Genomic DNA, 27087 nt, shown 5'->3' with positions numbered 1-27087 from the left:
TGATGGCGAGTCATCAAACTTTGAGGCGTCGCCACGCCCACGCCCTTTGAGGTTTGAAAAAGTTTCTCCATGAATTTTTCCCCCCATGTCTTAAGAGTAACCTGGCCAAGTTTGAAGTCTGTAGCATTAAATCTGTAGGACAAGTTCGATCTTATACAAGGTGTAGAATCGGTCAAAAATGGCACGAAAACGCACTTTCCATCCAAAATGGCCGACTTCCTGTGGACGTGGGACCATGGCGGCATGAGACTTTTTTGTGCGTCTGGGCATGATGAATGAGTGTACCGAATTTCGTCGTCCCACGCAAAACTAACCCCAATGTGTGGACCATTTTTAAGTACCCTAGGGGGCGCCACTGAGCCACTTTGCTCCGCCCACACACGATACCCTTCACATACGTACGAGGTGTTCAGGATGGACGTGTGTGCCAAGTTTCATGACGTTGTGATGATGATAAGGCTTTCAAATCACAAACACCATCACACGATTTTCACCGCCTGACCACGCCCGAATTGTTCAGAGTTTGGAAAAGTTTCTCCATGAATTTTTGCCCCCATGTCTTAAGAGTAACCTGGCTAAGTTTGAAGCTTGTAGCATTAAATCTGTAGGAGGAGTTTTATAAAATGTGAGGTGTGGCAAAAAATGACATTTCCGACCACCAGCAGGTGGCGCTATAGGAGGATGTCACTATGATAATATGTACGCGTTCAGGCTTGGTCCAGCATTCACCGTATGAAGTTTGGGACAGATTGGATAATGAGTGTGGAAGTTATAAGCGACTTAATTCTTCATGGCGAGTCATAACTTTGAGGCGTCGCCACGGCCACGCCCTTTGAGGTTTGAAAAAGTTTCTCCATGACTCTTTCCCCCCATGTCTTAAGAGTAATCTGGCCAAGTTTCAAGCTTGTAGCATTAAATCTGTAGGACGAGTTCGATCAAATGCGAGATGTGGAAAAAAAGAGATGTTTCCAACCCCCAGCAGGTGGCGCTATAGGTGGATGTCGTTATGATAATATGTACGCGTTCAGGCTGGGTCCAGCATTCACCGTATGAAGTTTGGGACAGATTGGATAATGTATGTGGGAGTTATAAGCGACTTCATTCTTCATGGCGAGTCATAACTTTGAGGCGTCGCCACGGCCACGCCCTTTGAGGTTTGAAAAAGTTTCTCCATGACTCTTTCCCCCCATGTCTCAAGAGTAATCTGGCCAAGTTTCAAGCTTGTAGCATTAAATCTGTAGGACAAGTTCGATCTTAAGCAAGGCGTGGAATCGGCCAAAAATGGCACGAAAACGCACTTTCCATCCAAAATGGCCGCCTTCCTGTGTACGTGGGACCATGGCGGCCTGAGACTTTTTTGTGCGTCTTGGCATGATGAACGAGTGTACCGAATTTCGTCATCCCACGCGAAACTAATCCTATTGCGGGGACACTTTTTAACCATCGTAGGGGGCGCTACAGAGCCAATGAGCGACTACCAAAAATATAAAGTTTAGATTCTTTCATGTCGTCGACCGGCACGTGGCGCTCGCAAAATTTCCTGAGTTTTCGCATACCTTTTGCAAAGAATAAGAAAGAAAGAAAGAAAGAAAGAAAGAAAGAAAGAAAGAATAATAATAACTAGAAAGCTGCAAGCAGCTGTGAGCGGGACCGAGGTGTGCGTACGTTGGGATGTGCGCACGTTGGGGCATGCGCTGGACGCTGGAGCCGCAGCTCTGCCCACACACACAATACCCTCTGCGTACGTACGAGCACATAATAACTCCAATGAGGAGGGGTTTTTGAAAATTTCTAGGGGGCGCCACTGAGCCATTTTGCTCAGCCCACACACGATACCCTTCACATACGAACGAGGTCATCAGGGTGGACGTGTGTGCCAAGTTTCATTAAGTTGCGATGATGATAAGGCTTTCAAATCACAAACGCCATCACGCGATTGTCACCGCCTGGCCACGCCCACACCGTTCAGAGTTTGGAAAAGCTTCTCAAGAGTTTTCTTCCCCCCTAGCTTAAGAGTAACCTGGCCAAGTTTGAAGATTTTAGCATTAAATATGTAGGAGGAGTTTGATCAAATGCGAGGTGTGAAAAAAAAAGATGTTTCCAACCACCAGCAGGTGGCGCTATGGGTGGATGTCACTATGATAATATGTACGCGTTCAGGCTGGGTCCAGCATTCACCGTATGAAGTTTGGGACAGATTGGATAATGTATGTGGGAGTTATAAGCAACTTAATTTGTTGTGGCGAGTGATGGCGAGTCATCAAACTTTGAGGCGTCGCCACGCCCACGCCCTTTGAGGTTTGAAAAAGTTTCTCCATGAATTTTTCCCCCCATGTCTTAAGAGTAACCTGGCCAAGTTTGAAGTCTGTAGCATTAAATCTGTAGGACAAGTTCGATCTTATACAAGGTGTAGAATCGGTCAAAAATGGCACGAAAACGCACTTTCCATCCAAAATGGCCGACTTCCTGTGGACGTGGGACCATGGCGGCATGAGACTTTTTTGTGCGTCTGGGCATGATGAATGAGTGTACCGAATTTCGTCGTCCCACGCAAAACTAACCCCAATGTGTGGACCATTTTTAAGTACCCTAGGGGGCGCCACTGAGCCACTTTGCTCCTTCCACACACGATACCCTTCACATACGTACGAGGTGTTCAGGATGGACGTGTGTGCCAAGTTTCATGACGTTGTGATGATGATAAGGCTTTCAAATCACAAACACCATCACACGATTTTCACCGCCTGACCACGCCCGAATTGTTCAGAGTTTGGAAAAGTTTCTCCATGAATTTTTGCCCCCATGTCTTAAGAGTAACCTGGCTAAGTTTGAAGCTTGTAGCATTAAATCTGTAGGAGGAGTTTTATAAAATGTGAGGTGTGGCAAAAAATGACATTTCCGACAACCAGCAGGTGGCGCTATAGGAGGATGTCACTATGATAATATGTACGCGTTCAGGCTTGGTCCAGCATTCACCGTATGAAGTTTGGGACAGATTGGATAATGAGTGTGGAAGTTATAAGCGACTTAATTCTTCATGGTGAGTCATAACTTTGAGGCGTCGCCACGGCCACGCCCTTTGAGGTTTGAAAAAGTTTCTCCATGACTCTTTTCCCCCTTGTCTTAAGAGTAATCTGGCCAAGTTTGAAGCTTGTAGCATTAAATCTGTAGGACGAGTTCGATCAAATGCGAGATGTGGAAAAAAAGAGATGTTTCCAACCCCCAGCAGGTGGCGCTATAGGTGGATGTCGTTATGATAATATGTATGCGTTCAGGCTGGGTCCAGCATTCACCGTATGAAGTTTGGGACAGATTGGATTATGTATGTGGAAGTTATAAGCAACTTAATTTTTTGTGGCGAGTGATGGCGAGTCATCAAACTTTGAGGCGTCGCCACGGCCACGCCCTTTAAGTTTTGAAAAAGTTGGCCAATGAATTTTTCCCTCCATGTCTTAAGAGTAACTTGGCCAAGTTTGAAGTCTGTAGCATTAAATCTGTAGGACAAGTTCGATCTTATACAAAGTGTGGAATCGGTCAAAAATGGCACGAAAACGCACTTTCCATCCAAAATGGCCGACTTCCTGTGGACGTGGGACCATGGCGGCCTGAGACTTTTTTGTGCGTCTTGGCATGATGAATGAGTGTACCAAATTTCGTCGTCCCACGCGAAACTAATCCTATTGCAGGGACAATTTTTAAGCATCGTAGGGGGCGCTACAGAGTCAATGAGCGACTCCCAAAAATATAAAGTTTAGATTCTTTCATGTCGTCGACCGGCACATGGCGCTCGCAAAATTTCCTGAGTTTTCGCATACCTTTTGCAAAGAATAAGAAAGAAAGAAAGAATAATAATAATAATAAACCTTACAGATACAATAGGGTCCTTGCAGTTTCACTGCTCGGTCCCTAACTAGAAAGCTGCAAGCAGCTGTGAGCGGGACCGAGGTGTGCGTACGTTGGGATGTGCGCACGTTGGGGCATGCGCTGGACGCTGGAGCCGCAGCTCTGCCCACACACACGATACCCTCTGCGTACGTACGAGCACATAATAACTCCAATGCGGAGGGGTTTTTGAAAATTTCTAGGGGGCGCCACTGAGCCATTTTGCTCAGCCCACACACGATACCCTTCACATACGAACGAGGTCATCAGGGTGGACGTGTGTGCCAAGTTTCATTAAGTTGCGATGATGATAAGGCTTTCAAATCACAAACGCCATCACACGATTGTCACCGCCTGGCCACGCCCACACCGTTCAGAGTTTGGAAAAGCTTCTCAAGAGTTTTCTTCCCCCCTAGCTTAAGAGTAACCTGGCCAAGTTTGAAGATTTTAGCATTAAATATGTAGGAGGAGTTTGATCAAATGCGAGGTGTGAAAAAAAAAGATGTTTCCAACCACCAGCAGGTGGCGCTATGGGTGGATGTCACTATGATAATATGTACGCGTTCAGGCTGGGTCCAGCATTCACCGTATGAAGTTTGGGACAGATTGGATAATGTATGTGGGAGTTATAAGCAACTTAATTTGTTGTGGCGAGTGATGGCGAGTCATAGAACTTTGAGGCGTCGCCACGCCCACGCCCTTTGAGGTTTGAAAAAGTTTCTCCATGAATTTTTCCCCCCATGTCTTAAGAGTAGCCTGGCCAAGTTTGAAGTCAGTAGCATGAAATCTGTAGGACAAGTTCGATCTTATACAAGGTGTAGAATCGGTCAAAAATGGCACGAAAACGCACTTTCCATCCAAAATGGCCGACTTGCTGTGGACGTGGGACCATGGCGGCATGAGACTTTTTTGTGCGTCTGGGCATGATGAATGAGTGTACCGAATTTCGTCGTCCCACGCAAAACTAACCCCAATGTGTGGACCATTTTTAAGTACCCTAGGGGGCGCCACTGAGCCACTTTGCTCCGCCCACACACGATACCCTTCACATACGTACGAGGTGTTCAGGATGGACGTGTGTGCCAAGTTTCATGACGTTGTGATGATGATAAGGCTTTCAAATCACAAACACCATCACACGTTTTTCACCGCCTGACCACGCCCGAATTGTTCAGAGTTTGGAAAAGTTTCTCCATGAATATTTGCCCCCATGTCTTAAGAGTAACCTGGCTAAGTTTGAAGCTTGTAGCATTAAATCTGTAGGAGGAGTTTTATAAAATGTGAGGTGTGGCAAAAAATGACATTTCCGACCACCAGCAGGTGGCGCTATAGGAGGATGTCACTATGATAATATGTACGCGTTCAGGCTGAGTCCAGCATTCACCGTGTGAAGTTTGGGACAGATTGGATAATGAGTGTGGAAGTTATAAGCGACTTAATTCTTCATGGCGACTCATAACTTTGAGGCGTCGCCACGACCACGCCCTTTGAGGTTTGAAAAAGTTTCTCCATGACTCTTTCCCCCCATGTCTTAAGAGTAATCTGGCCAAGTTTAAAGCTTGTAGCATTAAATCTGTAGGACGAGTTCGATCAAATGCGAGATGTGGAAAAAAAGAGATGTTTCCGACCACCAGCAGGTGGCGCTATAGGTGGATGTCGTTATGATAATATGTATGCGTTCAGGCTGGGTCCAGCATTCACCGTATGAAGTTTGGGACAGATTGGATAATGTATGTGGGAGTTATAAGCGACTTAATTTGTTGTGGCGAGTGATGGCGAGTCATCGAACTTTGAGGAGTTGCCACGCCCACGTCCTTTAAGTTTTGAAAAAGTTTCTCCATGAATTTCCCCCCCCATGTCTTAAGAGTAACCTGGCCAAGTTTGAAGTCTGTAGCATGAAATCTGTAGGACAAGTTCGATCTTAAGCAAGGCGTGGAATCGGCCAAAAATGGCACGAAAACGCACTTTCCATCCAAAATGGCCGCCTTCCTGTGTACGTGGGACCATGGCGGCCTGAGACTTTTTTGTGCGTCTTGGCATGATGAACAAGTGTACCGAATTTCGTCATCCCAAGCGAAACTAATCCTATTGCGGGGACAATTTTTAACCATCGTAGGGGGCGCTACAGAGCCAATGAGCGACTCCCAAAGATATAATGTTTAGATTCTTTCATGTCGTCGACTGGCACGTGGCGCTCGCAAAATTTCCTGAGTTTTCGCATACCTTTTGCAAAGAATAAGAAAGAAAGAAAGAAAGAAAGAAGAAAGAAAGAATAACTAGAAAGCTGCAAGCAGCTGTGAGCGGGACCGAGGTGTGCGTACGTTGGGATGTGCGTACGTTGGGCATAAATTTAAACGCTGGAGCTGCAGCTCTGCCCACACGCACGATACCCGCTGTGTACTTACGAGCACAGCATAACCCCAATGCGGAGGGGTTTTTGAAAATTTCTAGGGGGCGCCACTGAGCCATTTTTCTCCGCCCACACACGATACCCTTTACATACGTACGAGGTCGTCAGGGTGGACGTGTGTGCCAAGTTTCATTACCTTGAGATGATGATAAGGCTTTCAAATCACAAACGCCATCACACGATTTTCACCGCATGGCCACGCCCACACCGTTCAGAGTTTGGAAAAGTTTCTCCGTGAATTGTTGCCTCCATGTCTTAAGAGTAACTTGGCTAAGTTTGAAGCTTGTAGCATTAAATCTGTGGGAGGAGTTTGATAAAATGTGAGGTATGGAAAAAAAAGACGTTTCTGACCACCAGCAGGTGGCGCTGTTGGTGGATGTCACTATTTTATCTATGCGCATTCAGGCTGGGTCCAGCTATCACCGTATGAAGTTTGGGACAGATTGGATAATGTATGTGGAAGTTATAAGCGACTTAATTTTTCATGATGAGTCATAACTTTGAGGCGTCGCCACGGCCACGCCCTTTGAGGTTTGAAAAAGTTTCTCCATGACTCTTTCCCCCCATGTCTTAAGAGTAACCTGGCCAAGTTTGAAGCTTGTAGCATTAAATCTGTAGGACGAGTTCGATCAAATGCGAGATGTGGAAAAAAAGAGATGTTTCCGACCCCCAGCAGGTGGCGCTATAGGTGGATGTCGTTATGATAATATGTACGTGTTCAAGCTGGGTCCAGCATTCACCGTATGAAGTTTGGGACAGATTGGATAATGTATGTGGGAGTTATAAGCGACTTCATTTTTTGTGGCGAGTGATGGCGAGTCATCGAACTTTGAGGAGTTGCCACGCCCACGCCCTTTAAGTTTTGAAAAAGTTTCTCCATGAATTTCTCCCCCCATGTCTTGAGAGTAACCTGGCCAAGTTTGAAGTCTGTAGCATGAAATCTGTAGGACAAGTTCGATCTTATGCAAGGCGTGGAATCGGCCAAAAATGGCACGAAAACGCACTTTCCATCCAAAATGGCCGCCTTCCTGTGTACGTGGCACCGTGATGGCAAGAGACTTTTTGGTGCGTCTGGGCATGATGAATGAGTGTACCGAATTTCGTCGTCCCACGCGAAACTAATCCTATTAAGGGGACCATTTTTATGCACCGTAGGGGGCGCTACAGAGCCAATGAGCAACTCCCAAAGATATAATGTTTAGATTCTTTCATGTTGTCGACTGGCACGTGGCGCTTGCAAAATTTCCTGAGTTTTCGCATACCTTTTGCAAAGAATAAGAATAATAATAATAAACCTTACAGATACAATAGGGTCCTTGCAGTTTCACTGCTCGGTCCCTAATAATAAACCTTACAGATACAATAGGGTCCTTGCAGTTTCACTGCTCGGTCCCTAATAATAATAAACCTTACAGATACAATAGGGTCCTTGCAGTTTCACTGCTCGGTCCCTAATAATAATAAACCTTACAGATACAATAGGGTCCTTGCAGTTTCACTGCTCGGTCCCTAATAATAATATTATAATATCTGTATACCGGACCACAAAATGGCCACCGTTGATTTCAATATTGCTCGCCTGGCGCATATGCCGAAAAAGTTTGAAGTGTTGATACAGTCCGGACTCTGTATCTTTGTGTGTGACTTTAAAGTTTGTCTATTTCATAAAATCTGTGTAGTAATTAGTGCCACTATGGTTGTTTTAAGGGGGTTAGCTCAGGGGGAAGCTCGGTAACTGGCACCGTAACTAGGCAACATGTAAACAGTATAGAATCCGGAACCGGCATATCCCATAAGCCCTTGCTCTTAAAGGTACAAGCCCTCTGATGAATGCATGGATGTATTATAAGTTGATACGGCGCCGCCTCTCAGCCGGAAAAAGTGTATGCGCCAGGAGAGAAACTCCATTGAAATCAACGGCGGCCATTTTGCGGTCCGGTATTTAGATAATATAATACAAAATAAGCCATGTTTTCATTGTCTAAGAAGGAGCGATTTCTATCTAAAGATGACGCCGTTCACGTCCCAAACACTGGACCTTTAAAGAGTTGAACTGTTTTCTTTTATTTTGTAGAGAAAAAAATGGTTTGCTTGAGTTAAAAATGATTCCAAACGTAATTTTCTTTCCATTTGTCCCCCGTCTGCGGATCTCAGCTGCTTAATTTCTCCGGCTGCTTTGCAAAGTGAAGTGTTTGTCCCTGCTTATTATGGGATGAATTACCGCATGGGGTGAAGAGGGGACTACTTTCCCGCTGCCGACTCGGGAGCTGGAAAAATGTTGCTGTTGAACCGCGCTGACGAGACCGAGCAGAGGTCAAAGTGAATCGAGCTAAATTAGCCAACATTAATCACGGCTCGCTCAGAGAAGTGGAGATGTTTAATGAAGGGCTGAAATTAAGGGCGTTTTTCCTCACCTGCTCATATTTCATTCCCTGGTTACGTCTTCTGCTTCACTTTAGCCGACACAACCTCCCGTTGCCTCTCGCCATCTTTTCTCCATCGTTCTTCAGCTGCTCTTGACTTGTGAAAGCTTCTGTTGCATTTACTCTGCAGCCTCTCCAGAAATGGCATGTCCGGGTTTCCTTCAACTCTTCTTCTCTGTCCTCCACTTCCCTGCGTCCTACCTTTCAGGACAGCCCCGGTTCGAGTGACCAATCAGAAGCTCCGATACGCCAGTCCTTCCACCTTTTCAATCATACGTGAATCCTTTCCCCTTTCTGTTTCTCTCTGCTGCCACGTTTCCCTTTAGCCGTGTCTTTCCACACACATTACAAAGGCCTTTCTAAAGGTTTCCTTATCATTGCAGCAAAATGATCATTTAAGATTCCGACTTTATTGTCACGTAGATGCATGCAGTCACACGAAATTACTCATGGAGACAGATGCTGGATATACGCTATATACTGGAGCCATTCAGAGCGCCCGGGGAGCGGCAAGGAGGTGGACTGCCACCCCTCCAGTTCACCAATCTTTTTGAGTGGTGAGAGTGGGAATCGAACCGCCAACCTTCCGGTTATTGGAGGACCCCCTCTAACTACTTCAAGATAAACGGACACGGCCCCCGCCGATAATTATCTGTAAAGAGTTCCTCCTCAACCTGTAGGGTCACAGTGTACAACCCGTTGTTATTCCCTTAAACTGGGCATGGGCCGGTTACCGGTTTCAAGGTAAACCACGGTATGAAAAAGTCAAGGTTTCAAAACCACTAAAATTTCATACTGTCCCTGCGGTATGAGCGTTTTTATTTTATTTTTAAAAATAAAAATGTGGGACGAGCCCCCCGAACTTTTCCCCCATTATTGTTGCATCCTGAAAGGCAACGATAATTCCCAAGTGTGTCCACTGAAGCACACTATTTCATAAAACATATGACTGGGCAACGATTAAACTTTTTAATCTAATTAATCACATGATTTCCCTGATTAATCGCATTTGTACGCAGAATCCAAAAATGAATCCAAAAGTAGCGTATAGCTTTTAGCATTTAGCTTTATTTTAAATGTGCTGCCATATGAATGAAAGTGCCATAACATTTGTTGTGCAAACACACTTTTAACATCAGCATCTTTCTGTAGTTTTTATGTAGAAGCCTCGCTCCACTGTCTGTTTCCTTGAATGACTTGCTGCTATCAGTTGTGTGTTTTGCCTTTAAGTGATATTTTAGACTGGAACTACTACGCTGAGAAGACAATTCAACTTGGCAGAGTTTACAGATGACTTCGGTTCTGTCGACTCCGCCGTCTGGAAGAACTTTAACATGAAAATGGCCGAGTAAAAGTTCTGTACCCTTCTCCATGTTTGGTGGATCCGCCGATTACTTTCTTTTCCGGTTCCACAGCAGACAGCAACAGACTTCTACAAAATAAAAGCCTGTGAGCAACAGACTTTTACAATAATAAAATAAATAATAAAACAGGGGTGGTTTGTGGCGCCCCATGTACAGAGGCTATAGTCCTCGCTGCAGCTGGCCCCGGTTCAAGTCCCGCATCTGACGGCCCTGTGCTGCGTGTCGTTCCCCCTCTCTCTGCCCCCTGCTTCCTGTCTCTCTGAACTTTCCTATCCATTAAAGGCACAATAACCCTCAAATTTTTTTTAAAGAAAAAAAAAACCTGCGTTAATGCGCGATAAAATATTTAGCGTTAGATAATTAATGAGTTAACTTGCCCAGCGCTAAATTATTTATGTTTTGATCTTGAGCCACAGGTTAAATGCTTGCATTTATTTGCATTTTGTGTTGGGTTTTTTTCCACTAAAAATAATTCATAAACTTTTGACTCGAGTTGCAGGTTTAGCTTCAGTTAGAGGACAGACTGCATTTATTTTAAGGGAACTGGCCTCAGTAAGCCTTATCTTCCAGGCTGGGAAACTTCTCCATCTGTTTTTTTTTTTATGTTCTCGTTCTGTTTGTGTCTGTGACACCCATTGCTCTGGGCTTAGGGGTTAAGTGGTCCTTCCTCCTTTTCTGTGGGCTCTCACTGCTCATTCCAACCTCCATTTCCTCAACTTTTTCCCTTTGCAGACTTTCTGAAAGTGCAATTATTAATGGTGTCAAAAAGGGGCTTAAATGTATCTTATGTGTCAAAGGTAAAAGCCTCCACTAAAAAGTGAGATTTGAAAGCTCTGCATAGAGAATGATAACCAGACCAACCTTTATTCAGGCAGAGCGAGGCTCCCTGCAGCCGCTCGGAAAATCGATGGTTACAACAACACACAGACGGATGCAAATAGAATCCAACAACACATGAAACAAACATTAAAGGTATAAAAACTGTAAAATGCATCAGAGGCAGCAGGGATCCATCATACCACTGCAGCCAAATGCCTCCACATTTACAATGAGATTGAAACAGAAAACGAATGACTTGTAGCTCGGATCCTTCAGCACTTTCAGGATAGTTTTCCACGAATCAGACCAACAAACCACACAACCTCCTTACTACACCTCTGTACCAGAGATGGGGACTCGAGTCACTGTGACTTGGACTCGAGTTGACTTGTGACTTGACTTGACAAAAAATAAAAGACTCGAGACTCGGACTTGGAAGTTAAAGACTCAGCACTTGACTCGACTTGAGACATGATGACTTGAATGACTTGAGTGTTATTCAGTTCATGTTTTCAGTTTGAATATAAAATTCATAAATTAATTAAAAAAATAACATGGATTACCCGGTAGGAGCGCAGGCTGAGAATGGCGTCATGATTGGATCCCTACCCTGTCACTCAGTCATGCCCTCTCTATGTACCTTAGTGTTTATTGGAGAGAATAAACTCATATCAGATATGCATCAACATGTCAGCGGGACCGAGAGTCGTTGTCTTCGGCTTTCGTAATCACCATTTTGACGGCAAAAGACGAACAGCTCAGTGCAAGACATGCGGCATCAACATCTCAGACAGCCTGACGACAACTTCCAACTTTGTTCGTCATTTAAAGATCCATTCTGACCAGTAAGTGCTGTCAAATTAGCTAATATTAACCTGTTAGCCTAGTCGGTAGTTAGCTAACGTTAGCTTGATATGATACGGGGTGGACAGGTTGGACACATTGGCCAATGATGTTTACTGACAGTTACTTATATCTTTGTGTTTTCACTTTATTAAGATCAGATTCTGCAGGTAAAATTGCAATAATAAGGTGACTTGACTTTGACTTGCCCAAGAAAAAATTACTTGGGACTTACTTGAGACTTGAAAGCTAAGACTTGAGACTTGCACATGTGTGACTTGGTCCCATCTCTGCTCTGTACTCTGATGTCCTCCCGACTCTCCTAAACAGATGTGCTGGTAAATTTAGCAGAAACTTCTCCCAATCACACGCTTCCTGAGCGCAGAAAGTGTGCAGGTCCCGACTCTGCTGACATCCGCCAACAAACTGAGGTGGAGATGCAGTTAAATCTGTTAAAGAGAAAGGCTGTGAATGTGAATGCTTCTGCACTCTGGAGCAGGAAGGATGAAGGGAACACCTCCGAGTGAGAACTGCTCCTCGGGTGCTGTTCTCCAGGGAAACGGTTTTGAACAATGAAAGCTATGAAAAGGCAGAGAGACGTGCTGCCTAATTACAGCTTTAACGAGTCCTTTCAGGCGCTGGAAGCTGCTTTGGTTTCAGGACACTCTGATGAAAGAGCGTTGGAGTTGCTGCAGGTTTGCTACCAGGGGACCTCCGCCTTTTAATTGACTTTTTGTCTGTGCTTCTTCTTTTGGGGACATTTTATTTAAAGATGAGACCTGAACATGAATTGTAATGAAGTTTTTAACTGTTTGCTGATGGTGTGCATTCTTCATTTGTGTAGCATTTACACTATATTCCTTTAAAAATGCTTGTTTATTTGCTCTTTTTTTTACAATTTAGACCAGATAACACTGAAGGTTTGTCCTAAATCCTCTTGTAATGCCAGAATAGTCCTGAGCTGCGATATTAGGACGTCAGCAGCACCATCGCATATATTCTTCTTCTATAGACGCTGATTAGATTCATTTCAAGCTGATTCAACTTTGACCATTTCCACCGTTGTTGGTGGAAAAATCTTCAATTACTATCACTTTGTTTCTTTAAAAGGCGGCCAGAAAAAAATTGAAATCTGTCGGCATCAAATCAAATTTATGTATAGCACATTTCATGTGCAAAACAATTCAAAGTGCTTCACATGAAACAAAAGCATTGCAGCAGGGAGTGGAAGAAGCATTAAAAATACATAAAAGAATATAAAGAGAAACAAATAAAATAATTTAAATGAATTTAAAAAGAAAGCAACAGTGCAGATAAATTAAAAAATAAGAAGCTTCTCTGATTGTTGTTTGTGAAGTAGCTCATCTTTAGGTGTTACGACAGAAAGCAGATTAAAGGAAGCACAGGTTGGCAGATGGTTGGCAAAGAAACAACCAGGACGTCTTTATTAGTAGAGGAACAAACCTCTGAAAAGGCTTTACTTTTTGAGATACCAAAATGCAAAATGAGTTTTTCTGGTTAATGTCTGGATGCTCCCCAAAACCGAAAATAGTGAAAATTTAGGCTTCTCGAAAAGGGACAATGTTTGCCTTATCACATGTATCTCTGATCAGAAAGTCACCAAATCTGGACTGAATGTTCACAGACAGTTCTTGGATCAAATAAAGCAAAGATTTGATCAATACCTTTGCCCGTCTTTGAGATTTATACACTTAAACAGACATGAATTATAGGCGGAAATTGGTATGGTATGTAAATATCTGTCTATCATTATTAAAGTCAGAGGACCAATCACCAAAAAAAATGTCATTTATATGTACCAAAGACTGTTATCTTATAAAAAATCTAGGTTATTTGACTATACACTTCATCCACTGTTGTCACCAGCCCCTAACAGGCCCCTAATGGGGCCCGATTGGTGTAAATGTGTGAAGAGAAGGACACAAACCACAGATTAAGCTAAAAAGTTAGAACACAAATAATTATATATATAATAATATTAAAGTTATTATAAATATAATAACTAGGCCTGGGCAACAATTAAAAATTTTAATCTAATTAATCACATGATTTCCCTGATTAATCGCATTTGTACGCAAAATCCAAAAATGAATCCAAAAGTAGCGTATAGCTTTTAGCATTTAGCTTTATTTTAAATGTGCTGCCATATGAATGAAAGGGCCATAACATTTGTTGTGCAAACACACTTTTAACATCAGCATCTTTCTGTAGTTGTTATGTAGAAGCCTCGCTCCACTGTCTGTTTCCTTGAATGACTTGCTGCTATCAGTTGTGTGTTTTGCCTTTAAGTGATATTTTAGACTGGAACTACTACGCTGAGAAGACAATTCAACTTGGCTGTAAATGCAGGAGGTTTTTTTAAATTTATTTTGAAATACGTGCTTTTATGTTGAAACAAGTAAAACAGGAAGTAGCGTCGGTTAGCTCCGTTAGCTTCACACCTGTAACGGTGATGTTAGCTGCTAGTTTATCTTTATTTTATTACTCCATGCTTCGTGGTGTTTGCTGTAACTGTGTGAATGTGATGCATTCAGCAGACTTTTACAATAATAAAACCTGCGTTAATGCGCGATAAAATATTTATCGGCGTTAAATAATTAACAAGTTAACGCTATAATAACGAGTTAACTCGCCCAGCCCTAATAATAACAAACATTTCTTTATCATTCTAAATACACCATTCCTTTATATTTGATGTTAGTTTGAATAACAAAACTACTTTTTAACTGAACGTAACTGAAGTTTGACTGACTGAAGTGTCAAAAATCAAAGAATAAACATCTTTTTTATCTTGTTTTTATCAGTGTGACGTCGCTCTGTTTCCACAAACTTTGCAGAAGTCATCCTTGAGAATGAAGCACTTGCTTTAAAATGCCTTTAAATCATCAGGCCTCTTTTTCTTATCTTGTTTGTTGGAATTATTCCTTTTTTAGGAGCTGCTGCAGCTCGATGAGACGCTTCACACCAACAGCACTGGGACTAATTTGACAGGCCTCTGTGTAAACATGCAGCAGAGGCTGATCTGCTGTTGGCGTTAGCAGCAATGCATCAGAGACCGGCTCCTCTCTGCCATAGTTTAGGATGTAATTAACACCCCCGGAGCCGTCATCAGGGCATCTTTCTTTACAAATTAGGTCTGCAGAGGTCATAACATCATCTGGAATCACCTTTGTTTGCTGCTAAGTACAGAGATGATGGAAGCAGAAGACCATTTGTTTTTCTGCCTGGTGAGAGGAGGAGAGGAGGAAGGATGGAGCCTGTGAAATCCGACTCCAGCTCTTTACTCCTCTGGCTCCTCATTAAAGTGAAAACTGATGAGGTTTCATCCAAGAAAAATCATTATTATACGACAGAAAAGAGGAAGAAGAGTGAAATCAGGAGTGGAGAACGGGGTGAAAGATGAGACTGAAGAAGCAGTAAAAACACCAGATTAGGGCTGTCAAAAACCAGAAATACGAGCAGTCTAAAAGAAGACGAACTTGTTTTCAATAATGCCTCGTCATTTATTTTTCGTCGGTTCCAAACTTACATGGATGAACTTGATATTCAGATCAAAAAGATTTGGATTTATTAATGCAGTGAAAGACTTGGAGAGTTATCTGAAGTGATTTAAAATCTCATCACCTCAGCAGAAGTTGCTCATTCCTCTGAACTACTCATAAATCAGTGTGAACGGTTCAAAGCCAATCGGAAAAGACAACGTTGGCGTGTTTTATCTTCACCGATAGATAACTGGACAGAGTTTGTTCTAGCAAACTGGATCTGTTGTAATACCTACAGATGGGAATCCAGGCTCCCAGTAGTTTGATTCCTTGGAATATTTCCCCAAAAAGTACAAAACTAGGGCCAGTTGCAATACCTCCAACAGGCTGAAACATTTGACCACACAGCATGCAGTTACTTTGCACGAATGTAAAGTCTTTGACTCGCTGCTAAGTGATGGCGGCGACTCTCAGGGGAGCTTGTGGCACAGCGTCTTCTGTCGCTAAAGTCCCAAGAAACATAAAACTTCCTGGTGCGGTTGATTGTAATAATGTCAGCGACATACTGTATGAATAATAATAATAATAAGTCCTGAAAGGTCTCGTTTCCTCCCTAAAAAAAGGAAAACATGCTCATTTTTCTGCACAAAAACTTGTATTTTATGTCACAATCATTTGAAAAAGTTCCTGTTTTTCAGCTTAAGCTTTGATTTAGTTTAAGTTGAGTGCAAAATGTTATATAACAGGGTGGTGTGTGGCGTAGCGGGTTGAGCAGGCGCCCCATGTACAAGAGGCTATAGTCCTCGCTGCAGCTAGCATCGGACGGCCCTTTGCTGCATGTTGTTCCCCCTCTCTCTGCCCCCTGCTTCCTGTCTCTCTCTACAAGGTCCTGTCCATTAAAGGCATAAAAGCCCCCTAAAATAATAATCAAAAAATAAAAAATAAAAAGAAAGCTGCATTTTGAAGGCATGTTTAAGCGTTACCATAGCGACCGGAGAGTTATAAGTTATATAACTGGATGAGAATCGATAGGGAACCAAATCGATATAGATAATGGAACCGGAATTGCTAAATTCATAACAATTCCCATCCCGAGTGACAAACATAACAGCTTTAACTCACAGTGGCACAGCAGGGTCCATCCTAATCTGACCCCACAGAAGAGCAGAAAGCAGGCTGCTCCTTATTTAAAATGTTGGTGCACACCTGATATTAAAGTGTTACTGCAACCAAAGCCATCTGTACCATATATAACTGGACGAGAATCGATAAGAAACCGAATCGATATCGATAATGGAACCGGAATCGCTAGATTCTTAACAATTCCCATCCCGAGCAATACCTGCTGTGGATTTTTTAAATGCTTATATTTGAAATCTATTTCAGTGAATTTGTCATCTTTCAGATTAAATGATACCAACAAATGTTTGATAAGCTGTCAGCGAATATTGAGAGCTTTGTTTGGTCACATTGCACGTAGAAAACCATCATAGTACGACTCTTTAAACTTCCTGCTGTCCCTGTAACTTCCCTGTTACTCGTTAATCGGAGCACTCGAACACACGGCATCAGTACACGATGAATATCGCACAAAACAATGAAATGATGTCAGTTAGTGGCGGCTGGGATAGTTTTTACCAACAGAAACTGAAAACTGAAGCAGAGTGTCCTTAGCGTGTCCTTCCAGCCGCACTTTGTCTCGTGGTTATTATCCTGGCTTTGGGGTTTTATTCCTCTCTTGGCATCTCTTCTCACCGCTGACGTCAGGAGCGAAGTGCTTTCATGCAGCCAAGGTAACCAGTTCCGTGTGAACCTGGGAGTTGTTACGGGTGTGAATGACTTGTGGCTTCACAAGAGACGCTGCGATGCCACAGAAAACACAGAAATGCTGTGAACACCTCCTCAGATGCACTGTTAACATTTACATTTACATTAACATTTACACTGTTAACCCCCCCCCCCCCTTGCACCTGCAGCTCCTTTGAGTGGCTCCCTGTTTCTATGCCTGTTAGTCAGATGATATTAGAAACTCTGCTGGGTCCTAATATATATATATATATATATATATATATATATATATATATATATATATATATATATATATATAAAATTTAAAAAAATAAATAATAATAAAATAAAATAAATAAAAAATAATAAAATTAAATTAATAAAAATAAATTTAAAACCATTTAAAAAAAGAAAAAATGAAAAGAAAAAATATTTTTAAAAAATGAAAAAAAACTGCTGGGTCCTAATATATATAAAACAATTAAAAAAAATAAATTATATATATATATATATATATATATATATATATAAAAAAGAAACTCTGCTGGGTCCTGATTAAACTCCAGGGTTCGGCTTAATCAGATCATTGAGCGCTACGAAGCCTCTCCCATTCAGAAAATCATTAATATGTGCTTTTCTTTGACATTGAGCCTCTTCTGAACCAGGCCTGAGATGTGAGACTTTGAAGATTTCTCCTGTGAAGGCAGAGTTACGTGCTCCGGATCGGAGAGAGAGACGCCCGACTGAGGTGGAACTGACAGCGAATCACTGAGTCGAATCAGGGACTGAATGGTGTCCTCTTTATAAATGATTCAAAGAGCAAAGGAAATGTTAGCCTTTCAGTCATAAATTGAAATGGATTCTGCTTTAATCCTGCACACCGCGGCAGACTGTGGCGTTATGGTTACGCGAGGATCAGAGAGACCTCTATTAAAATTGAACAAAGGCACAGTGGTTTCAATAGAAAAGATCTTTTATCTGTGGCTCGTCCCCTGTCCGGCTGAATTTGCATTCAGGGAGTGTGTTGTGTTAAAGTTTGGTTAAAGTTACTCGGAGCTAATGAAACTGGGCAGCACATTTTTGCTTCTTATATGACCTCGTTGCACTCGCTGTCAGAGCAGCGTCTTTTATTAGCCCAACCTTCCGTTGGGCAGACTGTTTGTGCAGCGGTAAGGCCTCAGACTTCAGCTGAGCTGTCCACACGTTTCCAGAGGAAAATCCCTCTAAATTCTAAATTAACTTTTTAATGCTCTTTGCATGTCCTCCCAGAGAAGAAGTGAACATTAAAGCTGAGTCGGGCTGTTAGCTCAGCGTATTCAGCTCCTACATCATCATCTTCGTACACATTTCTGCAGCAACCGTCACAGTGAGGTCATTTAACTGGAATTCTTTATGGTATTTCACTGCTTGGTCCCTATTGTATCTGAAGGAGTTATTCATCTTCTTTGCAAAAGGTGCTCGAAAACTCTTAAAACTTTGCGAGCGCCACCTGCCAGTTGACGACATGAAAGAATCTAAACTTTATATTTTTGGGAGTTGCTCATTGACTCTGTAGCGCCCCCTACGATGCTTAAAAATGGTGCCCGCATTGGGCTTAGTTTCGCGTGGGACGACGAAATTCGGTACACTCATTCATCATGACCAGACGCACAAAAAAGTCTCATGCTGCCATGGTCCCACGTACACAGGAAGGCGGCCATTTTGGATGGAAGGTGCGTTTTGGTGTTTTGGTGCCATTTTTTGGGCCCAGGTTACTCTTAAGACATGGGGGGAAAAATCATTGGGCAACTTTTTCAAAACTTAAAGGGCGTGGCCGTGGCGACGCCTCAAAGTTTGATCACTCGCCACAAAAAAACTCCCACATACATTATCCAATCTGTCCCAAACTTCATACGGTGAATGCTGGACCCAGCCTGAACGAGTACATATAAAATAGTGACATCCACCTTTAGCGCCACCTGCTGGTGCTTGGAAACGTCTTTTGTTTTTTCCACACCTTGGATTTGATCAAACTCCTACAGATTTAGTGGTAACAGCTCCAAACTTGCCCAGGTACTCGTAAGCTATGGGGGGAAAAAACTTGAGAAACTTTTCCAATCTCTGAACAGTGTGGGCGTGGCCAGGCGGTGAAAATCGTGTGATGGCGTTTGTGATTTGAAAGCCTTATCATCATCGCAAAGTCATGAAACTTGGCACACACATCCATCCTGACGACCTCATACGTATGTAAAGGGTATCGCGTGTGGGCGGAGCAAAATGGCTCAGTGGCGCCCCCTACAATGCTTAAAAATGCTCCCCGCATTGGGGTTAGTTTCGCGTGGGACAACGAAATTCGGTACACTCTTTCATCATGCCCAGACGCACAAAAAAGTCTCATGCTGCCATGGTCCCACATCCACAGGAAGGCGGCCATTTTGGATGGCGCCATTTTTGCCCGATTCCACGCCTTGCATAGCCTGGGAATTCCCATGCTGCTTTGCGCTCGATTTCATTCTCACTGCAAAGTCAGCCTGGAAACCACCGCCCTTATTTTTGCCAGAGTTTGGGAACCAATCACAGAACGGGGGGGGGGGCGGCGGCAGCAAGACGATGACGACGTCTATGTGCTACACCGAAGCTTGTAGAGCGTTAATCCAACATGACAGCGGACACAACGTTACCGTTCAATGCAGCCTTAGAAAGTGTTTCGGAGTAGATTCACCCTGGGGTCATTTGAACCGTGACATCCAGCCAAGTAGCCCGCCCGAAGTTTTTCCGATATTGGCTGAACATCAGCTGAGTTACTGAGTTATCCCGAATAGCTTAGTACAAGCGCTAACGGACCCTGGCAGTATCTCCAAAATTACCACACTAAAATCACATGCCATGACACCAAACTTCTACAGTAGTACAAATATGGTCTGTACTCTCAAAACGATGCATTTGGAAGTTTGTACATAGTCCAGGAGTTTATTATTATCATCAACACAAGCCTGATAGCTTTTCTGCTGCTAAAGCTACGTCGACGTTAGTTCTGGGAGCTTCAAAGTAAGATGAGGGTTGAGCTACTACTGTAGACAACAAAGCAAGGCTGCTCAATTTCTCCATTATTAAAATAAATTCACAACTCTACAACATAAAAATTCATGTAGAATATAGCATATAGGCCTACTTTGTTGTCAATTTAAGTAGCTTAGAGCGCAAGTTTACTTTTATTTTCCATTTTTTTCTTCTTCCTCGTCGAATTTCTGTCGTCATCTGGTATAAGTGATACAATTGGCTATGAATTGCGTGCAAAGCAGCATGGAAAATACCTGACGTCATTTGATAGACATTCGTAGCGCCCAATGAACAGCTCTTGGCATTCGTAAACCACGCCTCAAATACGAGAAAATGCACACCTAGTTCCCAGACCACCATCTCATCGAGATGTGGACGCGTCAGCCAGGCTACGCCTTGCATATGATCGAACTTGTCCTACAAGTACAGATTTAATGCTACAGACTTCAAACTTGGCCAGCTTACTCTTAAGACATGGGGGAAAAAATCATGGAGAAACTTTTCCAAACTCTGAACGGAGCGTGGCCACACCATTCGTGAGCTGATTTTTGGGGGGATGGGGGGGGATCTCCCTCCTTGTGTCCTAACAGAAATGTGCAGGAGCAGACAGTACACCAAAAGCTGTTTTATGGGCACTTTAAAAGAATTTAAAACTACTGTACTCTGGCTTTGAGCAGCTGCAACTCAGACCGAAACAAACAGAAAGCTCAAAGGTTTCTCTTTTAGATAAAACGGGCATATTTGGACTCAAATCGGCTCCTTCAGAGTCTTTTTAACTGAAGATGTGGAGTTATTCAGTGGAGGAACAGATGCGACTTTGCTTGCATTTGCTGATGTGTGAAGGTTTAAAGTATCCTATGATGGAAAGTGATGCTTAACTTCAGCACTCTGTTCATTTTTCTGCTTTTTTTTCTACCTTGCCCCCTTCTCCATTTAATAGTAAACGAGTATCTAAATCCTGGAGGGCCGCTGTCCTGCAGGTTTTACATGTTTTCCTGCTTCAACACACCTGATTCAGATCAGTGCATCGTTAGCAGGCTTGTGCAGAACGTAAAAAGAGCTCCATTTCATCTGAATCAGGTGTGTTGAAGCAGGGAAACCCCTAAAACCTGCAGGACAGCGGCCCTCCAGGACCGGCTCTGAAGGTATTTAAACAGATGGCGGCATCCTTTTTAACTGCGGGCTTGGATCTGAACATCCTGGAAATAAAAACTTAATCTACCACCTGACTTTTTATTTCTTGGTCTCTAATTATTAATGTCAGCATCGTAAAGAAATCATTTCCTATTCATTTAGACATTTAATGCAGGTCTTCATGACTTGGTGTGCTAAGAATGAATGTTATGAAGCTATTCCAAGGAGAAAATCAAGGTTTTTTCAAGGTAATTAAACAGACCACCGACTGGGACTGAAAGACAAATTGGTAGGATGCAGGCACACACTTAAAAGAAACCTTTCCACAAGATGAAAGAATGATGTAATATTTATTCTAATCTCTAAACTTTATCAGTTCTATGTTTGAGATGTGAGAGTTATCACACATTAATCCGTCTGGTTCTGACTGTAAAAAGACTCAACACTTTTAAATTTGATCCATTTGTTTGTGCCTTTTTTGTTTACAAATTGTGGAAATTTTCTTATTTTTCTTTCCCCAATTCATCCATAATAAAAGTAAAAATGAACTGCACTGCAGTTGCAGCCTTGAACGTGTTGAAAGTCACAGTTTCTATGTCATTTTGTCCTGTTTTCTAACACTAGCAGGAGTTAAACACGTTCATATTTTAAGTGGTAATGTAGCCACTTCCCTTTCTTAAAGGCTTTTGTGACTGTTTCCTCTGAAGGAGGAAGAGGCTCAAGATAATTCTCTAGTCTTGTTTTTAAGTTTATTGGAGCTGAGGCTGCAGGGGGGGTGCATTGTAACACTGTAATGAGTGTTATATCAAGCTTTAGTGCTTATCTGTGCGAGCAGAGGAAGCAGCATGAGTTTTAAACTGCTGCGAGTGTTATTCTGACTTTAGTTTTGTTGCTCAGCTCAGACTCCGGGCTCTCAGAAGCTCTTGGGATGTGTAACAAATATAGCTTCATTATTCTGTTAAAGCTGCAGGATTCGGGCGTACTTGTTGAAAAATAACTAAGCAGAAAAACCCTGACTCCTCATTTTACCGACAAAAACAAGAGCAACACAGCCCAGTGTGGCTCTGGCCTGCACATGAAGTGGTGGTTGGTGCATCTGGAGTGTTTGGAGAACATACCTGATTCAACAAGTATCCCTGTTTTTCTTTCTTCTTCTTCTCTTTCTCCCCCACATCCTCTTGATTCCCCACATCCTTCGGCGCAGGTCCATCTCCTGAGGGACCAGCTGAGTGCGGAGGCCACGGCTCGGCTGGAGGCCCAGGCTCGAGTCCACCAGCTGCTGCTGCAGAACAAAGACCTGCTGCAGCACATCTCCCTGCTGGTTAAACAGATCCAGGAGCTGGAAACCAAGATGTCCGGACCAAATTCCAGTAAGTTGATTAACGAAATCTGTTCATCTCATTTTGCTGATATCTGCAAACACATTTTGAGGATTTTTATCAAGCGACCCAGCGGCCTCTGTGATTCCAGCCCACAGTCAGAGGTGGGCAGAGTAGCCAAAATGGTACTCAAGTAAAAGTACTGTTACTTCAGAATAATATGACTCAAGTAAAAGTAAAAAGTAGTCATCCAAATGATTATTTGAGTAAGAGTAAAAAAGTGCTCGGTGAAAAACTACTCAAGTACTGAGTAACTGTTGAGTAACGTCTGATTTATTTGTTAACATAAGTATTCAATCAGACAGACAAAACTACTAAATAATCATCTTTAGGCAGATTAGAGTTCATCCAATTGATAAAATAAATTATAATGAATTAATTACAGAATAGCTTAAATTAAAATAATCCAGGTAAATTCAAGAACTTCAATAAAAAATAAAAGAGACTTAGGAAATGTTTAAAACATATGTAACCCATATGTAACCTAAAAAACAAACATTCACCTATCCATGGGGGAAAAAACGAGTTTAGGAAACTTAGCGCTACATGTTTCCTCAAGTTAGATGTTGAGTTTCTGCTGAAATGTGCGTTTGTTTTGGTTGACACAGAAGACACATAATGTAGCTGCTGTTTCTCACTCTTTGTAAGGTAAACATGCTTTCAGTATGAGGCCTCGTCTGCGTCTTCATTTCCCACCGTTGGTTCTGACATTTTTCATCCGTTTCTTTGTTTGTTTGCTACGACTGCTAATGCTAAAGCTAACCCGTCCCGCCGCTGAGATTGAGTACGGTCACGTGACCAGACTGCACGGCTGCGTCTGATTGGTGGAACACAGTCAGGTGGTAGAGCCTTTGGCGGAAGTCTCTCTCTCTGTTAAAATGAGGCGTACGTGGGGGGATAAAAATAATGAGGCGTAGAATACCAAAGAGGTATGGTGATGATACCAGAATGATGTAGCCTAAGTTAGCAGAGTTTTATTAGGATTTCAGCTGCATTAAAATACAGTTTATGAAAGCAGAGACGGCAGGAGAGAAACTAACAGATGTTAGCACAGCTGGATGTTAGCTAGGAAGCTAATAGCTGCTGTTTTATAGTCCTGTTATCAATAAATATGTTTTTTGTTCATATCACCCAGAAATAATTGAGTTTAAAAGCTGGTTCAGAATTAAAATTTTCACTTTTAAATCCGATTACTCGATGGAATACTTGATTATGTAAATAAATCTTTTGCTGCAGCCCCAATTTAGTGTGTTAATCTCAAAATAAAAGGCAAGAGAACACACATGAACACACTTTCGCAACCAGGAAGGCTGAAATAATTAATTAAATACTTTTTTACAATGATGTAGCCTAATGTAAGAGGACAGTTTCTTCTTCACAAATCTACTCAAGTAAAAGTAAAAAGTATAGAGATTTAAAACTACTCCTAGAAGTATAATTTTTTCAAAAACTTAAGGAAATGTAACTCGTTACTACCCACCTCTGCCCACAGTAACACGGGTCAAAGTGTCAGAGGCAAAACCTATTTTCACTCAATCAAAGCTAGGGCTGTAAAGATACACTAATCTCACGATACGATACGCCATATTCAGCCAACGATTCGATACGATTTGACATGAATCGTCGCTGATTGGATTTGTGGTTCGACCTTTAAACCGGAAGGACAACGCCGCCAGACAAACAGAAACAAACGAACATGTCACAAACGTGAGAGCTGTGCACTTTATATAACATTTTTATTAACCCATTTATCACTGTTTTGTATAATGTGACACCCTCCCCCTGGCATTGTATTGCATTAAATTAATGTTCCATGTTTTCACTAATTGTAACGTCTGACTTTTCAATAAAGTTTGCTTTAAAAAAAAAAAAAAACATCGATACTTTTATCGGGAAACACAAATATCGATTTATATATCGCAGTAAAATCGCTCGGCCCTAATCAAAGCACAGGAAACATCAAATGAGTGAAAAATAAAGAACATGTTAGGACACCTGTAACAGAGCCGTTTTTACTGTTTATCAGGCACCACCAACGCTACTCCTGAGAAAATGGATGGAATAAAACCCCTGAAACGGAGGGATATGTCACGGAGGGCAGATTACGGGACACCTTGAGAAAAAAAATGGACAATGGTGATGACTAGAAAAGATAAATCCAAGCGAGTTTTGACAGATTCATCCAGCGTCTCAGTTTTCTTAGCAGAAACAAAGATCCAGCCACACATGGCATGAGTGAGCAGACATAATCAGCTCCACTCAGACGGACAGCAGACTTACAGAGTGAACACCAGTCGCAGACTTTGTGGATTGGTTATTAGACTCCGTGCACATCCGTCGGTCTTCCCGGACCCTATCTGTCGCCTCCATCTTTCTCCCCCACAGCCTCACACATTGTTAAGCCTGTTCTTCCACTGTTCAGACAGTTTTCTCAGCCCTGCAAATGTCACCCTGTTTGAAGCAATCTTTATTCTCATCAGCAAACATTTGAGGAACACGGTGGAGAAAAAATCTTTTCTCGCTGCCGTCTCTGTGAGTTTGACTTTAAATGCTTTTCTGTGGACACAAAGTCATTTAGATATGAGCAATGATGGCTTGTTTTCACACTTACTTTGGACTCCTCAAACACAGTGAACACTGCCTGCAGAGCGTTTTCAGATCCTTGGAAATCATTCTCAGTTAATAATAGATTAAAATTGATTATTTTCCTCGTCAGTTAAGGCAGAGTACGTGGCAAGGACAGACTTTGGGAAGGTTTGTTTGATTCTGGTTAAAAAATAAACCCTGTATTCACGTACAGTCCATGGCTGTGTTTGAAACCACATACTACATACTACATACTACATACTTCCACACTGCATACTCATCGATCAGACAGTATGCAGAGCGTTTACCCACAATGCATTTCGCTCCTACCCGAGCCGAAATCAGCCGGCCTGAAGCTGATTTCACTTAAGCTCTAAACTCTGTAAACTTTAGCAACATTTGAAACATTTTCAGGTGAGAAAGTAGTCGTTTAGATCCCCAACGTGTTGAAAACCTGACAAAATACCGGCTATTTACAATTTTGTTCCCACGAATTCGGCGCTACTAAAGCTAGCCGCAGTGAGCAACGCACTTCCGGTTATTTTCACAAAATAAAATACCCGTTGCCTTTTATCATAGGGAAAGCCATTAGCATACAATTGGTGCTTTTGTTTTGAAAACAGGAAGTGAACCTACCCTCGTTGTTGCTAGCTTGAAACTGCCGTTTTGACAGGAAATGACGATCGGCGACGTCACGTTACGTTGCATCTTGGGTAGTTTGAGTAATGAGTAGTAACCTCATGATGCATACCCAACATTTTGGAGAATCTAGTATGCATCAGGGAACTTCTCGCTTACTCAAACTCGCATACTAACTCAAAAAGTTAGAAGGAGTAGTAGGAGAAGTATGCGTTTTCGAACACAGCCCATTTCTTATGCATCTGTGGTCCTTGAGATGCTTCTACGCCTCAACAGGAGTTATGTGCATAATTTAATGAACCAAGTAAGGCGTCCATACACCTGTGAGAGAAGTGAAACAACCTGCATTCTGTCCTGTATCTGCCTCTGAATGAGATCCAGGGTGCTTTTCTTTGGCTTTTGTTCTGTTTTGTTTGGGCGAGCATTACCGAATGGACAGCCATCAGAGCTGCACCACACCAATCAGGCCTGAACGGGGGAACCATTTCTCAATAAAGGGCACCTGACAGTCTGCTGGTAGTTTGCCAAAAGAGCAATGATACAAACACCAGTAATGTATGGAAACGACCAATGAGCATCGGTACAGTCAGACATGCTAAGATGACGCTTGAGTAGGAGCTCTTAGGGTAAATATGTCCACCCAGTTTTCATCCACATGTATTCAAAAGAAGGAAACAGGAAGTGTAAATGCAGTGTGATGGCGTTTGATCAGCATTTAAACTGTAGCCCTCATTGCGTTGCACGGTGGTCTGAGATGTGAAATGTTGCTGCTTTTTCTGCTCATGTCTTACATGTTGTTCTGTGAATCCAAACTGACTACGGCTGCCATCCTCAAACTTCTCAGAGTCATTATTAATGTTTCATTTTAAGGTTTGCACTTTCTTCAGGGTGTCTTACAGCTCCAGGTCTGTGATGGGTGCCTGTAAAGAACTGTGCGAATGTTTCACATGGTGATGAAATACCTTGAAATGTGTCTTTTTTTTTATCTTCTTATTTTTTACGAACTGCATTGATGTGTTTGTAGCGACATAACTTATTGAGTTAAAGTCATCCTGCCCTCACCTGTGAGGTGGAACGCTGAGTCCTGTATAAGATACTTTATCTGGTCTCTTCCTTGCTAGTGTTATAAATTGGCTTTATTCTTCGACTTTATGTATTCATATTCTATAGTTCACTAAATAATCTATGTTCCTAGTTTGTACACTAAACACTTTACACTCTGCTCATACAAACGCAAAGTATGTCCAAGACTTTAAGATGACGTAGCGGGATAAAATA

General features: G+C 42.4%; 1 protein-coding gene across 2 annotated transcripts in view; it reads left to right on the top strand.

The window, feature by feature from the left end:
- The window catches only part of LOC142400811 (carboxyl-terminal PDZ ligand of neuronal nitric oxide synthase protein-like), a 236963-nt gene that overhangs the window by 172209 nt on the left and 37667 nt on the right, over nt 1-27087 (top strand). For both annotated transcript variants that reach the window (XM_075486033.1, XM_075486034.1), the window contains exon 9: nt 22410-22575. In XM_075486033.1, the coding sequence (XP_075342148.1) occupies nt 22410-22575 (166 nt within the window). The remainder of the gene's footprint in view (nt 1-22409; nt 22576-27087) is intronic.

Source organism: Odontesthes bonariensis, chromosome 15 (genome assembly GCF_027942865.1).
Source record: "Odontesthes bonariensis isolate fOdoBon6 chromosome 15, fOdoBon6.hap1, whole genome shotgun sequence".
In the NCBI taxonomy this organism is placed as follows: domain Eukaryota; kingdom Metazoa; phylum Chordata; class Actinopteri; order Atheriniformes; family Atherinopsidae; genus Odontesthes; species Odontesthes bonariensis.
The sequence above is the reverse complement of the archived record's forward strand: the minus strand, read 5'-3'. Positions and strand labels throughout refer to the sequence as shown.